At 37.2% G+C, this 16447-nt stretch overlaps 1 protein-coding gene and 1 pseudogene across 3 annotated transcripts in view; one reads left to right on the top strand and one right to left on the bottom strand.

The window, feature by feature from the left end:
* The window catches only part of DNAH5 (dynein axonemal heavy chain 5), a 259271-nt gene that overhangs the window by 154358 nt on the left and 88466 nt on the right, over positions 1–16447 (top strand). For all 3 annotated transcript variants that reach the window (XM_087867971.1, XM_045787153.2, XM_087867972.1), the window contains 5 exons: positions 8374–8496; positions 8686–8899; positions 10177–10400; positions 12284–12482; positions 14867–15039. In XM_087867971.1, the coding sequence (XP_087724097.1) occupies positions 8374–8496; positions 8686–8899; positions 10177–10400; positions 12284–12482; positions 14867–15039 (933 nt within the window). The remainder of the gene's footprint in view (positions 1–8373; positions 8497–8685; positions 8900–10176; positions 10401–12283; positions 12483–14866; positions 15040–16447) is intronic.
* Positions 5957–6172, bottom strand: LOC123785568 (U2 spliceosomal RNA; annotated as a pseudogene).

Consider the following 16447-nt stretch of genomic DNA (forward strand, 5'->3'; position numbering starts at 1 on the left):
ATCTTTAAAAAAAAAAAAAGACCCTGTTGACACTGGGGAGGGAATCCTGTGTGTCCCCTCATGCTTCAGTTGTTTCCAAGTCATCTCTCATATCTGCTAGTACATTAACACATTTATAAAAAGGACGCATTTCATACACTGAAAATGGAACGGAAATTTTTAGGAGAATCCCAACCCATAGAACTTTGCTCTTGATTAACTTTGTTGTTCTTTAGCTGTTGGAATTAAAATATCAAAGAGCAATGAAAATTGTTGACAGCATGGCGAAATCCTGACTTTTTATCGCTTAATGTAATTGGTGGCTACAGAGTGCCAGTAAGCTAAGACCACTGATTAAGTTTCTAAATAAGACTGTCAACTGTGTTATGCTCCTCTGTTAGAGATGGAATTTCCAATACTGGCTAGCTTTCTATCAAATGAATGCCATTGACAGTGTGGTGATGGGAAGGAAGGTCTGAAAGGAGGGTCAGCCTCAAATTGCAGAGACTCAGTTGTGGCATTTTTGTGTTTGGGGAATAGCACATTAAATTATCCTGAGCTGGCAGGATGCTAACATTTTACACATTCCTTTGTTACTAACATTAACCACATTCCCTCGATATTGTTTCACATTTAAAGAACTTCAGTTAGTTTTATTTTAGGAGAACATCCTCTTAAAGGTTATAATTTTAACTTTATTGGTGGATGCACGTTGTAAAACCTTAAAGTGTGATTTTTTCCCCCATTATGTGGGGTAATTATCTAGCTATTCCCATTTCTTAAGACTGGATTAAATCTTTAGGGTTGTAATGCAATCCTGGCAGTAACTACCTGGACCTACTAAACACTTCACAGGTGAAGGGCTCAGGGCCCCCAAAGCCTTCCCTCACTTCACATATCAGCCGCATGCCTGGGTTTCCAGGCCACCAGCACTTCTGAAGAACTGGCTAGAAATTCAGTGGTTCCTATGACTCTCTTTCAGTTTCCATAATCCACCAGAACAACTCTCAGAATTTAAGAAAGTGCTGTGCTAATGGTTTATTATAAAAGATATGAATCAGGATCAGCCAAAAGAAGAGTTGCATTAAGGCCATGGTTGGGAGGGTCCCAACTGTGAACATTCTGTGTCCTCAGAATGCGTTATCCTCCAGGCATGTCAGTGTGTATCCCCAACCAGGAGGCTCACCTGAACTACAGTCTCCAGAGTTTTTATTGGGTTTCATTACATAGGCATGATTGAGTGAATCATTGGCCATGTGATTGAACTCAATCCCCAAGCCCCCTCCCCTCCTAAAAGGTCAACTGATATGTGTTTCAAATCCCCAACCCTCAAATCGCGTGGTTGGTCTTTCTGGCAAGAGTAGTCTGAGAGACCTACGATGAAGAACAAAGAAAATCCTATTACTCAGGAAGTTCCCGGGGTTTAAAGGCTCCCTCCTAGGAACCAGGGACAAAGACCAGCCAATTTATTTCGTATATAACAAGACCTCGTCACTGTATTTTTATTAGTAACTCTTGGTATTGTTTGCTCCTTTAAGGTGCTAAAGATCTGTAGGCTATGTTTCTTTAACTTGAGACACTTATTAATTTCCTAGAAAAAGGCATATTTTACCTAGAAAGCAACTTGTTTGTTGATATAAAAATTCATAAACTATATAATAAATTTCTAGAAGTCATACCACATTGAAATATAATAATTAGGACAATAATAAAGCAGTCTTTCAAAACACAAAAATCTGTATTCTTCAGGATCCCATTATCTGATTCGCAAGTCCATTAGCCCGGTTCCCTCCTATGCTGGTGTGAAGGTGGCATCGACACTTCACTCGGTTTCTTTTTCTGCTCAGAAGCATAATAGGATCATGTACTCTGTTTAGTGTCTGTTTGGACTGCTGAGTATCCAAGCTTTCTATTAAGCTAGACTCATTAATTTTAGAAAGCTTTCAATTAGCCAAACTGCTGGAATGAACTTTTTCACTGCAGTTTTCAGCCATTCATGCTGAAGCGAGTTCTGATGGAGACGAGCATTTGTCTCGAGTCTCCCACTAATCTGGATCCAAACGGAACTGAAATTGTAGATGAGGAAATAGGTACTGTGCGTCCCGTCCGTGGTACCATGATGGCACGTAGTCCTGTCGAGGCCACACGTCTGTTTTATGACAGTTAAAAAATTTTTTTTAATTTCTCAAAAAATTTTTATTGTGGGAAAATATACATAACTTTGAATTTACCATTTTAACCATTTTGAAATGTACGATTCAGTGGCATTAACTAAATTAACAAAGTTGTGCAACCATCACCACTACCCGTTTCTTGTTTTCATTTGGGTTTCTTTTGTTTTCCCCAAGGGGTCACATTCACATCTTTCACCAGTAGAATGACTGACCGACTGACCGTAAGACCCTCTTCGTTTGGGACAGCCTAGCTCACTTCCATTGTCTTGAATTATAATTAATGGCGTCCCTGTCACTATCAAAAGTGTGTAGTTTGGGCAAAAATTGTATGGCCACCTTATTGTTTTGGCTAAGGGAATTCAGTTGGTCTTTTAAGAGAGAGATCTCAATTTTTTCCAAAACAAATATTATTTTAAGGTTTTTCCCCCCTATTTTTGAAAGTAATCTATACATATCTTTAAAAATGTAAACAATGCAGAAAGGTAAGAAGAAAGTTTCTTTACAGAATTTCTGAAAAGATTTATCTTTTCTAAAAATAATCTTCAAGTATTTTGAATATAACCATCTTACAAATGGTTACATAACAATGGGTTTTGTTTTTAAAAAATGAGAATCATAGAGCCTCGAAAGAAATTCCACATTTTTTTCTTAGATTTAGAGCCACTTTTCCAAATGAAATCTTATGTAGAAGACTAAGTTATAAAACAGGTAACCATAGATTTGCTTTGGTGGAATTGGAGCTGGGCTCCTGAAATCCTTCCTAACTTTATTCTTGCTTCCTTCATGGGTCCCTATGATTGCATAAAAGTCTTCTGACTCCTCAGAGCATAGTTTGAAGACCAGTTTCCAGAGAAGAATCATAAGAGATTATACATGAAAGTATTTTTCCATGGTAAAGCTCTCTAAGAATGTCAGGTTTTACTGTTAATATTAAGGCAGTCAGGTGGAGAGAGATCAAGTCCTTATTTGAGTTCACACGGTTAGTTGGTACCAGAACCTGGTGAGAAACCAGGACCCCATATGTTCTGCTGGGCTTTTCCAGTTCACCATATGCCTCCTTCCAATGGCTTTTCTTTATCCACATTAATATTCAAATGACTGATTTATCACTTAGTGCACTTGTTTTATTTTTAACTTCTACTTATGTGTTATTGTATTTTCATGTTGTTTTAGATATTTTACTTTTTCAACAACATGCTGTTGAGCATTTTAAACTTTACTAATTTAAGACTGTTTTCATTTGGTTTCAGTAATTTATAATACAAGGGGAAGATCTTAGGCAGTAGAGGTCTTAATAAAGAATATAAGCTCTCCATTTTTATCTTTAAATAGCAGATACATAGAAGCCTAAAATTAATAATATTTATTTATTTATTTATTTATTTATTTATTTATTTATTTATTTATTTATTTATAGAGCAGAAGGAGGGGTGCCTGGGTGGCTCAGTCATTAAGCATCTGCCTTCGGCTCAGGTCATGATCCCAGGGTCCTGGGATGAAGCCCCGCATGGGGCTCCCTGGTCAGCGGGAAGCCTCCTTCTCCCTCTCCCCCTGCTGGTGTTCCCTCTCTTGCTGTGTCTCTCTCTGTCCAATAAATAAATAAAATCTTTAAAAAAATAAAATAAAATAAAGAGCAGAAGGAAACTTTTATGATTCTCAGAATTCTAAGGTATTGTAAACATGAAATAAAAGCAGGATGGTATAAAAAAATAAACATTTAGGAAACCAAAGAGAAGTTATACAAATATCCTATATTTTCTTATAATACCCTTGTAGTTTACTTTTTACATTTGAATTTCAAAATATTTCAATTTAATTGGGTTTAATATGTATGAAAATGATTTAAATGCTGATATATGGAGATACCTATAGTAATAATAAAGTATCTTTCATTTTTGTAATGCATTAAACTCATCAGGTGCTTTCACATATATCATTTATGGGTAATACTCTCTTGTGTATATATGCACACATACATATATATGTATTTGTGATTTAAATATCTTTATATACCTTCCCACTTGTGACCATGCAGGTTATGCAGATCTGTGATATGTCCTATTCACAGAGACAGTGGTGTGAATGGTAAACCCCAAAATTGGGCAGTGCACAACCTCCTCAACTGCACATGGCCCTGTCAGTATCCCTTCCAATGCAGTGTTCCTCCCTCTGTGTGATTGGGGAAATAGACATATCCACAATCAAGTATAACTGATGTGATAAATGATAGTTATAGTGTAATCTAAGTATTGTAGAGCCCAGAGGAGGAAGGGAGTAGTTCCTTTAGGGAATTACAGAAATCAGTGTAATGAAAGAGTTGACATTACTTGAAGAAATTCCATATTTATATTATATTAGTATATTTTTTAGAAATTATAGAAGCTGAATTGTCTACTAAGAAATTAACTCAGAAAATTGGTTATCTCTAGTTTTAGGGCTCCCAGCTTAGAATGGACAAAGGCAGCTTTCCTTATCTCCATTCCCGAGTCTGTCTGGATTTCTAACCTTGTAGTTCTTATTTCTTAAAACGCCACTGTCACAACTTCGGTGAACCTTGTTATGTCATGTGAGTGTGAGGTAGGCAGACAAGATCAGAATCTTTTCTATATTCCATAGGTTGCTTAAGATGATGTCATGTGGACTACCATTCTCTGATTTCAGAGGAATGTTTTTCTTTATTCTCAGAGAACAGCAAAACCACCCGTAGTTCAGGTCCTTGCTAGAGATCTCAATTTTATCGATCAATAGCTGGGTTGAGAGAAACGACATTTGTGGACGATCATGCATCTGAATCAATGTTTGACAAACTGTGTTTGGCTGACGCTAATCGTGAGAGATTTTTTGGCTCAGAAATGGCTACTCTAGAACTATGTCAGTAAGGACCTCATAATGCATGTTAGCCTGTGAGCTGAGCGTCACTTTGTGGTGTGTGTTGTATTGTTAACTGAATATGAATGAATGAAGACTACGAAGGGCCGGAACAAAGAGACTGAGGAGCGTTTAGAGGTGAGACTAGATGCGTAAGCGGGATATCATGGAGTTCCTTGTAAGGCACTCCTGGGGAACGAGTGGAGTTGCGCTGGGTTACACTGCCCTTCAGAAGGTCCATTCTGGCTGCAGAGTGGAGGGCAAGATGGAAGAGATACGCGTGTCCTCAGAGAGACCTGGGAGGAGAGGGAGGTTGGGCTGGACCAAGTAACAAAAGGCAGCATGGAAGGAGCATGAGGATGGGTTCAGGTTGTAATCAAGAAGCACAACTGTTGTTGGCTGGGTAGATGTGGTTGGAAGAGAGGGACAGAAGAGGGAGGAGAAAGTTACAGATGACCCCCAGGTTTCCTTTCCTTATTTACTATGTATCAAATACATATTTTTAAAGATTTATTTATTTCAGAGAGAAAGAGAGAGAAAGAGTGAGAGCAGGGGCAAGGGCAGAGGGAGAGAATCCTCAAGCAGACTCCCCACCGAGCGTGGAGCCTGATGCGGGGCTCGATGTCACGACCTTGAGATCATGACCTGAGCCGAAACCAAGAGTTGGACGCTTAACCGACTGAGCCACTCAGGCCTCTCTGTATCAAACATTTATTCATAAGTGCAGTGTGCCAGATACCTTTCTAGACACTGAGGATGCAGTGATGAGCAAGATACATGAGACGCGTTCTCTTTTTACATTCTAGTGGGAGAGACAGACAATACTCAGATAAACAAATACACCTATTTTTGTTAACTGGACTGTGGTTATCTCATCAAAACAGTGGTTGGTGGTGTCCCCAGAGGAAGGAGATCAGAGAGAGTGTGGGTGGCAGAACACTACAAAGATTATCAGTAGTTCTTCAGACTGATTTTTTTGGAGGGGACAAAAAATTCTGAATAAAATTGTAAATCACACGATATAGACAGTCTATATGATTTTTAAAGAAGTTTCCAGGACTTCCTGGAGGAGGCAGCACTGGGCGGTGGGGGGGGCAGTTTAAGAGGTTGTGACATTACACTTGATCTTAGCCAAAAGGCCAAGAAGCGATAAGAGGTTGTGACATTAATTTCCATGAGAAAGACAAATATCAGTCCTCGGGCATATCATTGTTCAGGGAGGAGATACATTGAATAGCAATGTTGAAATTATAAGAGAAATGATGTATTGATGTTGGTTGGGGAAAAGTTCGGATGGGGCAGTTGGGTCATTGGTGCCCTTCCCTGAAATGAACACCCAGCAGGGAGTGCAGACTTCGGGGTGAGTAAGAGGCATTGATGTTTGGATTTGTTGATTTTGTGATACTTTGAATCATCATGTGGGGGACTCCAGCTGGAGAGACCAGTCATGTATGTGGTTTTCCCGAACATCTCCCAATAGATAAATGATGGAGTAGAACCTGCAGTTATTGTGTTTCAGGCCTTTAGGAGGTGTCCCCAAACTCCAAATTATGCATTAGATAATTTAATGGGTAGCACTTTTAAAAACAGAAAGATCTCAACTCCACAAGCTATTTCATTTTACTTCTTCCCTTGGTTTTGTTTTTGTCAGCTTAGCTCTTTTATGACTATATAGCTTACTAGTAATTTCCCTCTTATTTCAAAAAAAAAATAGCATCACAATGAAGGGGAAGCAAATTCAGGTAAGGGGCAATTACTCCATATTATCTCACCTATGGCCTTTTAGCTCTTAGATGGCCCCCAAGACATAAAATCTTCATGTGCCGTGAGTTCTCATTAATAGACAAGGGAATGTCTGGAAGGCTCTAGCTTGCCATAGGGAGGTGTCAGGAGATTATTAATTGCCTTATGCATTTAAATTCATTGAACAGCAGAGCTAAATTTAGCCTGGTACATTACTTTAAACAGTTTGCTTTTATGTCAGGGGAATAGGAAATTCTTTTTGCCATTGTACTGTTTTCATGAGAGATTTATTTTGTAATTGAATGAGTTGTGATATATTTATATATCTTTATATTTGGAAATGGTGAAAAAATTTCGTATCTCTTGCCGTTATTCATTAAAATGGTGATGGAAAATTACAACTTGAAATTACCAACTGCAAACATTTCCAAGGACAAATATATAGATTTTTTTGCTTATATGTTGGCCTTATTTTGTGGTTGTATCTTGGATTATTAACGTCATTCTTAACTGATTTGTTCTTTATCGTGAAATAACTAAGCTGTTTTTGGATAGGAGGAAATGCATTTTATTGCAATAAGCCTCCGCTTTCTCCTATATTTATACATCATCTTTAACATGACTTAAAATCACGAAGCAGTAGATTGCTACAGTGGTAGGAATGGAATGAGGCCTTTAAGACAGAGTTTCTAGAGTGTGAGAACCGTGAAGACTTTTCTGTTTTCTTTGTGGTGCTAACTCTGGCTACTCAGTTCATGCATTTTGAATCACTGGTTGATTTCCAGGCCACATGGTACTCTCATTCAAATGATCATACCGCAATCAATAGTCTGGGTCCCTCCCTATCGTCCCCTTCTTCCAACACTTCTTCCATCAGGTTTTCTTTAAATTGAGGAGTAATTGCCATATGTTACATTAGTTTAATCAGTTTTAAAGTTCTTTTTCATATTACTAGGGAAGTTTTGTTTTTGTTTTTAATAGAGCACAGTGTCGTCTTCTTTACCACCTAAGCTCAGAATGGAGAGATGAGAGAGACACACTTGGGCATAGTTTATAATTTTGTCTCAGGGGATGGGAGGTGATTCACTGTGATTCCATCTGCCCCAAAGCCCTGGATCTGGATTTTGTTTGGCTACAGATGCCCATTGGCAGCCTTCTCAATGGAGACCGAGCAGTTGTGGCAGGCTGTGTGGTTCAGAGCACAGACCTAAGAAGCTTCTTGGACAGTGGCCCCGTTTAACTTTGTCCCTGATTTACAGGGAAATTGTAGAAGGGCTAAATTATTCTTTGAATAATGGGGCTGAGGGATATACTGTCATCAGTGTAGAAACAATAAGACAAAAATCTGTAGAAATGGACCAAGGAGTCTATCCCACTGAAAATGTACAGTAATTAGAATTCCATTTACTCCTAAATTAAAGGATTTTCAAAGGTTAACATTATGTAAGATAATTTAGGTCCTTCATATTCTGGTTTCCAGGCTAAAAAGAGTTTTGGGGGTTTTGTGAGTAATTCCCATCAATTCCAATGTCCCTAGATTTTAAAAATCATTTACCGTGTCTTAGGGGATATTTTCACAAATCTTTCTGTTGGCTTTCTTGTTTCACAGAGGACAATAGAGAGCTATGTGGATAAACGCATGGGTACAACATATGGCCCTCCTGCAGGAAAGAAGATGACTGTTTTTATTGATGATGTGAATATGCCAATAATCAATGAGTGGGGAGATCAGGTATATCGATCCTATTGTGCACTTCATTTCAATTCAACATTGATTTATTCTTTGGGGAGTAAATATTTTCCCGCTTTTCAATATGCAGTTCCTCAATTCCAATAAAGTCCATTATTTGGAAACCCTCAAGGGGTTAGTTTCTGGGATGTAAAGGAGTGACCTTTTCATTCTGAAAGTTGTCTTTCTTAGGTTACTAATGAGATAGTACGACAGCTAATGGAACAGAATGGATTTTATAACCTAGAGAAGCCTGGGGAGTTTACCAGCATCGTGGACATCCAGTTTTTGGCAGCCATGATCCATCCTGGTGGTGGACGCAATGATATACCACAGAGACTCAAGAGGCAGTTCTGTATATTTAACTGCACGTTGCCTTCTGATGCTTCCATGGACAAGATCTTTGGTAAAATGGTGTCAGTGGGGCACGGGGAGGCAAGAACACCTGCTTGCATTCCAATGAGAAAATATCCACCCACAGGTCAACACAGAAGGGGCATTGGGTGGCTCCTTAGTCTTTTACACTCATCACTCTCCAGTTGTGTTTATATCAGGATTTTGTTTCTATAAGGATTTATTATATCCTGAATTGGGTGCCTAGGCAGATCTTTTCTACCTTTGTTTTTCTTAAAGTAACCCTTGCTAGCTTCTTAGGCAAGGAGGTTAAACATTAAACGAACAAGGAGATGACGAGATTGTTTCCTCATGGATATACCTATATGAGGTCTGGATTGATAGAATACCATGCTGAAAGTTTATGCGCTGGTACTCTAACCAAGCCACATGATGATTTTGGCCAAAGAAATAATTTTGCCTATAGCAGAGACTAGCCAGAGTCTGATCTTCAGAGTAATTTACAGGGTTGTAATAAGTTATTGATTGATTAAATATGTAGTATTTCAGAAATAACATCATTGAAGAAACACTAGCCCAGTAGATAACTATCATCGTTTGAGTAATGAAAAGAGTTTATAGTGATTTTGCAGTTAACTCTTTGCAGAAAAAGAATGTAAAGTTATGTATGCATTGTGTTAGGTATTAATTTACCATTTCTGAAACTGCTACTGAAAAAAAACTCATTAGGATTACCCTAATTAATTTCTGGCAGACTAAAATGTCATCTCAGCACCCTGGGCTAGTGGAGTATGGCAGCATCTGCCTTCAATCACAGCAAAAGTTTGGAAGCCAAATGATATGTGAATGATCTAAACCTGGGAAAAGTACCATGGACCAGAAAAAAATGACTATTATCAATTTTAATCATTATTCTTTTTGCCTGGAAAATTTTACATATAAAGTAAATTAAAATATTTTATAATGCACAGAAAGGCAACAACAGAATGGAGAAATCTTAAGAGTTCATGAAACCTCCTTTTTTCTTATGTCTTTATAAGGCAACTTTATACATTTAACATCACTCACTTAATAATACTGAATTTGTTCAGCTAGATCTTTCAGTAGTATTTCTAAATCAAACTTTCAGTATTTGAATGCTAACTTGAACCCGTGTCTATTTTTTAGAATTAAAAAAATAAGAGAATATTAATATAAATTTCTTTGATATATGGCCATCTATTAAAATGTGTATCATATTTGTGCCAAGTCTACATTATAATGCTTTTCATTTTAATTTCACTGACTTGAACCATCGCTGAAAATGTTACGACTTTTTTCCTCTTTCAGGTGTTATTGGGAGAGGCTACTACTGTGTTCAGAGGGGTTTCTCAGAAGAAGTGAGAGATTCAGTGATGAGATTGGTCCCCTTGACACGCCGACTGTGGCAGATGACCAAGAATAAAATGCTCCCTACACCTGCAAAATTCCATTACGTATTTAACCTTCGAGATCTTTCCAGGATCTGGCAGGGCATGCTGAACACCACCTCAGAGGTTATCAAGGAACCGGATGTAAGTGATACATTGGAGGGGAAAGAAATGCTGTTGTTATTTATTCTATGCCCTAAATATTATTCCTAATGTAATTTGTAGTGGAATGATGAAATATTTTGTGATGTTTCAGCATGGATATTCTTTTTTTTTTTTTTTTTGCTACTTTCCTACTAATATAAATAAGGGAGAAGTACGTCAAAATTTCTTTTAAAACATTCCAATTAAATTAAATTTATGCTTAAGGAAATAGTATACACAGTTATTTTCTAATGAATGGAATAAAAGAAACAATTGATCTTATTTTCCCATTGTAAGATATTTTCCTTTCACTAAATAACGGAAAGAATCACTCTTGGTTTTATTATGTAATAGTCTTCCTATTTTAAACTTGACATTTTAACATTATAAAAGTAATTATAAACATTCAAAGTTGAAGAGACCATTTTGTTCTTAGTCATCCTCGATCTTTCCTTTCTAAGTAACTAGATGCACTGGAAGAATTACGTATATGGGTATAATTGAGGCAGAAAAGTAGAGAGTTCATTTGGTTGAAAAATGAGCATTTGTACACACACTTGAATGTAATAGTTCCTAGTGTTAAAAGAATTCCTTCAAACTAGAAACATTATGGAAAAATCCAATATATTTTTTCCCCCCAAAGCATGGCTGGTGTGCTCAGGGTTAGGTAATCTTCGCTTCTCTTGTAGTTTTATGGAACAGAGAAGGTAGTTAAACAAGTGGATTTTAGGGTCTTGTCCACATAGACACACAGGGACAGTTGAGATATCCACCAAACTGTCACTAGGCTTATCAAGTAGCGAGTGTAAAAAAACTTAACTTCGCCCCAGATACTTGCAAAGTAGGTAACGACACTGGCTGATTCCAAGACAAGACATTTCAGGGGAAATTCACTCTCCTTGTTACACAGAACAGAGAGTCAACATTTTATCTTGATTCCCCCCCTCAAATTTATTGACAAATTGAAGGTAATGCATAATGCATGTCCCCAATATTATTGAGTAGCCATTTTTTGATGTTTATTTTTTTTTAATTTTTAAATTTTTAAAATATTTTTTCTCTTTTTCTCTATGGTTCTTCTTTTTTTTAATGTTCAGTTAGCCATTTTATAGTACACCATTAGTCTTTGATGTAGTGCTCAGTGATTTATTAGTTTCGTGTAACTTGAAATCACCATAAATAGTTCCAGCAATCACTGAATATATTTTACTAAATTTCTTTTATATTTTGATAACCAAATAGCATTTTATAATTAGTAATAGATTGGCTGAAAAATCTCCTAACTTGCAAGCTCTTAGCAAGTTAAGAAATTTCCATCAGTCTTTCAAATCAAATGAGCTTGCCGTACAAATAGGTGTATAGAGCAATTAATTTCCTCAACTTCCAGTTACCTTTGCACCTTGGATTATGTAAACGAGGTGATTGTTTTGTTCAGATAATCCAGATTTTTGCCACATTTCCTTCACATTGTGTTAAGTAAATATACCTTTGTAATATCTCCATTGTATACTTGAGAATTATTTACATATTGCATTTTATATTATGCTCTTGGCGCTGAATGTAGGTGTCTTATCCAAACAGACTAATTCTTCACAAACTTAAGACTTTTACATAAAATATTACCTTGTTGGTTAATCAGAGTGGTTTTAGTAATTTGTCTAGGGATCTTTTCATTTTAATTTAAAGACTGAAAATGAATAGACACTACTATCTATTTGATATACTTGAATGAGACCAATTTGAAATGAAGTTAAGTATGTTTTAACCTCAAGTTTTTAAATAGCATCTTGATCAGGAAGGATGGTGCTCTGTAATTCTGTCAACTTGATTCCCAACTGTGGCAAATAGAAACGAATAACACATTTTAATTACGCTTTCGACAGGAACTGTTACGGCTGTGGAAGCATGAGTGTAAACGTGTTATAGCTGATCGTTTCACGGTGTCCAGTGATGTGACTTGGTTTGATAAGGCCTTAGTAGGTTTGGTGGAGGAGGAGTTTGGTGAAGAGAAAAAACTCTTGGTGGATTGTGGAACTGATACTTATTTTGTGGATTTCTTGAGGGACGCACCTGAAGCTACAGGTAAACTATTGAGCGGAATTTGAAATTCCCCAAAGGGATACCTGAAGACAGAAGGTTCAGTTTAGGGATGCTGAATTTCTGTCTAGTAAGCTTCATGGAAACAAGCCGGGGACATAGTAGGTGCTCAGTAAATATAGACCGAGTAGATACTCATGGAGTTCAGAGATGAACTATTTTTTATGCATATTTGTTTTGCATATTAGAGTAGATTTGGGGGGCAAGACAGGATAGAAGAAAGGGCCCAGGACTTATAGCTGTCACACAGCAGTAGGTTTTAGGAGGGGATCTACCACATAGTAACTGGGAGAGTCTCTGAACTTTCTTGAACCTCATTCTTCTCATTTATGAAAATGGGAATAGTAATATATGCATCATGGGGCACTGTGGGGACTAAATGAAATATTAACTGTAGAGTGGCTTGGCAGTCTGCCAAATGAAGGGTAGCAAAAATAACGATAATTATTATTCAGGTCATCCTGACTGTTGAAAATAGATAAACCTCAGATATCTGAGAAGACCATTGAACGTAATTGGAAAGAGATGGGCAATGTGGATATAAGCTTTCGTGGTTATGGTTCTATGAGAAATGGAGACGTATATAAATTTTCTTCTTATGAAAAGAAGTCGTGATCCAATAACTTGTTTCCCTCAGAAATAACTGAGCTTAAGTAGAATATTTTCTTTCATTTAATTACGTCTTTGAATACCGTGGGTGAATTTTTAGTTAATTTCCATATTTAAAAAGGCATATTTAAATGCATGCTATTTATATCTTCTAAATGGTTGAAAATGACCAGGCAGCGCCTTTCTATAGTTGATAAGGATGTGTATGATCTGTCACAAGTTTCCGAGCATCAGTTGCAAAAGGAGGCTTGCTGCTGGCTGTGCAGTTGGAGGGATCCTGCCACAGAAGGAAGCTGACACATTTCATTTTAAATGAGGTCACGTACATACAAAGGTCCTGTAAGTGCAAGAGCATTTAAAATTAGAGTTTATGTATCTCATTTCCTCTAATTCGGAAGGATAAATAATTAGAATGTATGTATTGTATTTCCTTTAATTCAGAAAGCTAAATCATCAGATGATGGTTTTCAAGGAGCAAAGCACAACTGCATTTTTGCGGGTCGGTTGCACTGGAGGCAAACACATAACCTTTTTTGACTTCAAAGCACTTTGCTTCTCACAGCTCGAGTGGAACATTTATGAAACACTGAAGTGACTATTGAAATTCAATTAGTGAGAGCTTTGCAAATAAGCCAATCTTCATGATTACTTTAAATCAGTTTTCTTGCTTTGTCATAAAAAGGTTAATATGCTATTATATTAGGACAGGTTCAATTGAAAATAATTACGTACTGTTAGATTTGGAAGATCCACTCACTCTTCTAGTACCCAGTGAATTTCTAAGTTGTTATTGGCATATTCATCTCCTGTGTCACTTTTTCTCCTGTTACTGATGTCAATGTTAACTGATGGAGAACTTCTACATGCCCAATTTAGCTTTTCTTTTGGCATTATGCTTTAAAGTCAAAGATGGAAAAGTGTTACGCTGGTATAGTATGTGTTTCTAATTTTTTTTAAAAAATATATTGATTTTAATACATCTTTTTCCAGTGATGTAATTCAGTATGTTTATTTAGGAAATCATTATTCTGTTTTCTGTCAGCCCTCTACCTCCATTCCCCAAAATTCACTTCTGTCTTCACCACTCACCTGAAATTCCTGATTCATAGGAATTTCCTGAGCAATGCAATGACCTTTTTTTTTTCTTATTGAAAAATCTTTTAAGTCTTGACCTCTCTAGCTGGTTTTGACATTAAATCCCTACTTTTTTGACCTTCATTTTGACCATAAAGCCAATACTCCTGGAAGGTTCCATGAAATGCCAATACTCAATTATGGATTTGGATTAAATTCAGTATATATGATGTTATTTGAAATTGGCCCTTTCTAGACAGGAAGGAACTAAGACTGAGTAGGATCACAAGAATTCCAATGTTTTTACTATTGTTTGCTTACTTGCTTTTTTTATTTTTTTAAGATTTATTTATTTATTTATTTGAGAGAGAGAAGTGCATGAAAGCTGGGGGAGAGGCTGAGGGAGAGAGAGAATCTCGAACAGACTCCCCGCTGAGCGTGGAGCCCACAGGGGCTCCATCCTAGGACCCTGAGATCATGACCTGAGCCCAAATCAAGAGTCAACCAACTGAGCCACCCAGGCGCCCCTGCTTTCTTATATAAAAATATATAATAAGGCATTTGGATGAACATCGGTATTATTGAGTGTGAAATCATTGCACTATGAGTATATTAATTTAGATTGAAGGAACTAGTAAAGCCTTGTGATTGAGGAAACTTAACTGATTCTTTTTCCCCAACCCCAGGTGAAACATCTGAGGAGGCTGATGCTGAAATGCCCAAAATTTATGAGCCAATTGAATCTTTCGATCACCTAAAGGAGCGTTTGAATATGTTCCTGCAGCTGTATAATGAAAGCATCCGTGGCGCCGGCATGGATTTGGTGTTCTTCAAGGACGCCATGGTTCACTTAGTCAAGGTCAGTGGCCACAACCAGTAACACTGCCCCAAACTGACGGACGCTTGGCTTCACACCAGAGTTTTTTCCCTCCTCTTTCGTTTCCATCTCCTGGGAGAATGTTCAGTTTGAAAATAAACTCAGTGCCGTATTCCAATTTAATTTCTAAACTGAATGCAACACGTCACACCTATAGGCTGAAAATCAGCCGGAATATCAGAGCACGGGTACTTCAAATGTGTGATATAATTTTATTCAGTGCTGCTATATGGCTTCCAGCTCAGCGTTGTCACCACATAGAAGGAATGCAGTTGACATCTGAGTTCAAAGCATGGGCAAAAAGTCTGCTTATTTTTTTGCATTATGAAAAAGAGAGCTGTGAAAAATAGTTCATAAACTTTGAAGACATTATGTGCAGTGAAAGAAGCCGGTCACAAACGGATAAATACTGTTATGATTCCACTTATCGGAGGTAGTTAGTATAGTCAAAATCAGAGAGACAGAAAGTAGAATGGTGATTGCCAGGGGCTTGGGGTTAGGGAGAATGGGGAGCGTTTAACGGTACAGAGTTTCATTTTTGCAAGATGAAAAGAGTTTTGGAGATGGTTGGTGGTGGTGGTTGCACAACAATGTAAATGTACTTAATGCCATTGAACTCTATGCGTAATGGTTAAGATGGTAAATTTTACGTTATATATATTTCACCACAGTTAGAAATGATAATTAAGAAACAATGCATAAACAATTGACTTTGAGCTGGATGAAAATTCTGTTAGAATGAAATTCACCAGGAAAGTACATTTTCCTTTCTGCTTTGTCAGGAAAGGGAGTCATTCCAGTATCTCTTCATAGGATATTTGACTCTCAAGGTTAGAAGTAAAATATATTATTTATTTGATAACTTATGTGGCCTAATTTATCTGTGGTGGAAGATAATGCCATTTTAAATCGGTTGTTGATATTCTCACTCTGTTGATGTTAATTACTTTTTCAGACTACATTCTTTTAGTCATAAAGAGGACAGCTGGAGGCTGTCTTCCATTACTTAGGTTTAACCATAAGGAAAAATCTCATAATTACAAATTGTCACCTCTGATAATTCCCGAATCTAGAGTTCATTAGTCGACCCTCCCTCTGAAAGTAGAAGGTGGGGAAAGCTGGAGTATATCAGGGAGAGGGGGAAGACAGAGTGGCTGTTGTGGGTTGAGTCTCCCCTGCAGGAGGGCATATAGCTTGGGCATTCTGAAATCTCAGAGTCTGAAACATCTGTACTGAATGTGAGTGCAAATATTCTTCCAAATATAAATAAGGGTAACAATTCTGTCATATTTAATGACTAAGAGGAAGAGGAAAGCAAAGAAAATAAATAATACCAAGGCAATTTTACAACTAATGTCTTTTGGAGACAAAATCTGTTTGGCCTAGGATT

The sequence above is a fragment of the Ursus americanus genome, chromosome 15 (assembly GCF_024610735.1).
Source record: "Ursus americanus isolate L20-20 chromosome 15, mUrsAme1.1.p, whole genome shotgun sequence".
Classification (NCBI taxonomy): Eukaryota; Metazoa; Chordata; class Mammalia; order Carnivora; family Ursidae; genus Ursus; species Ursus americanus.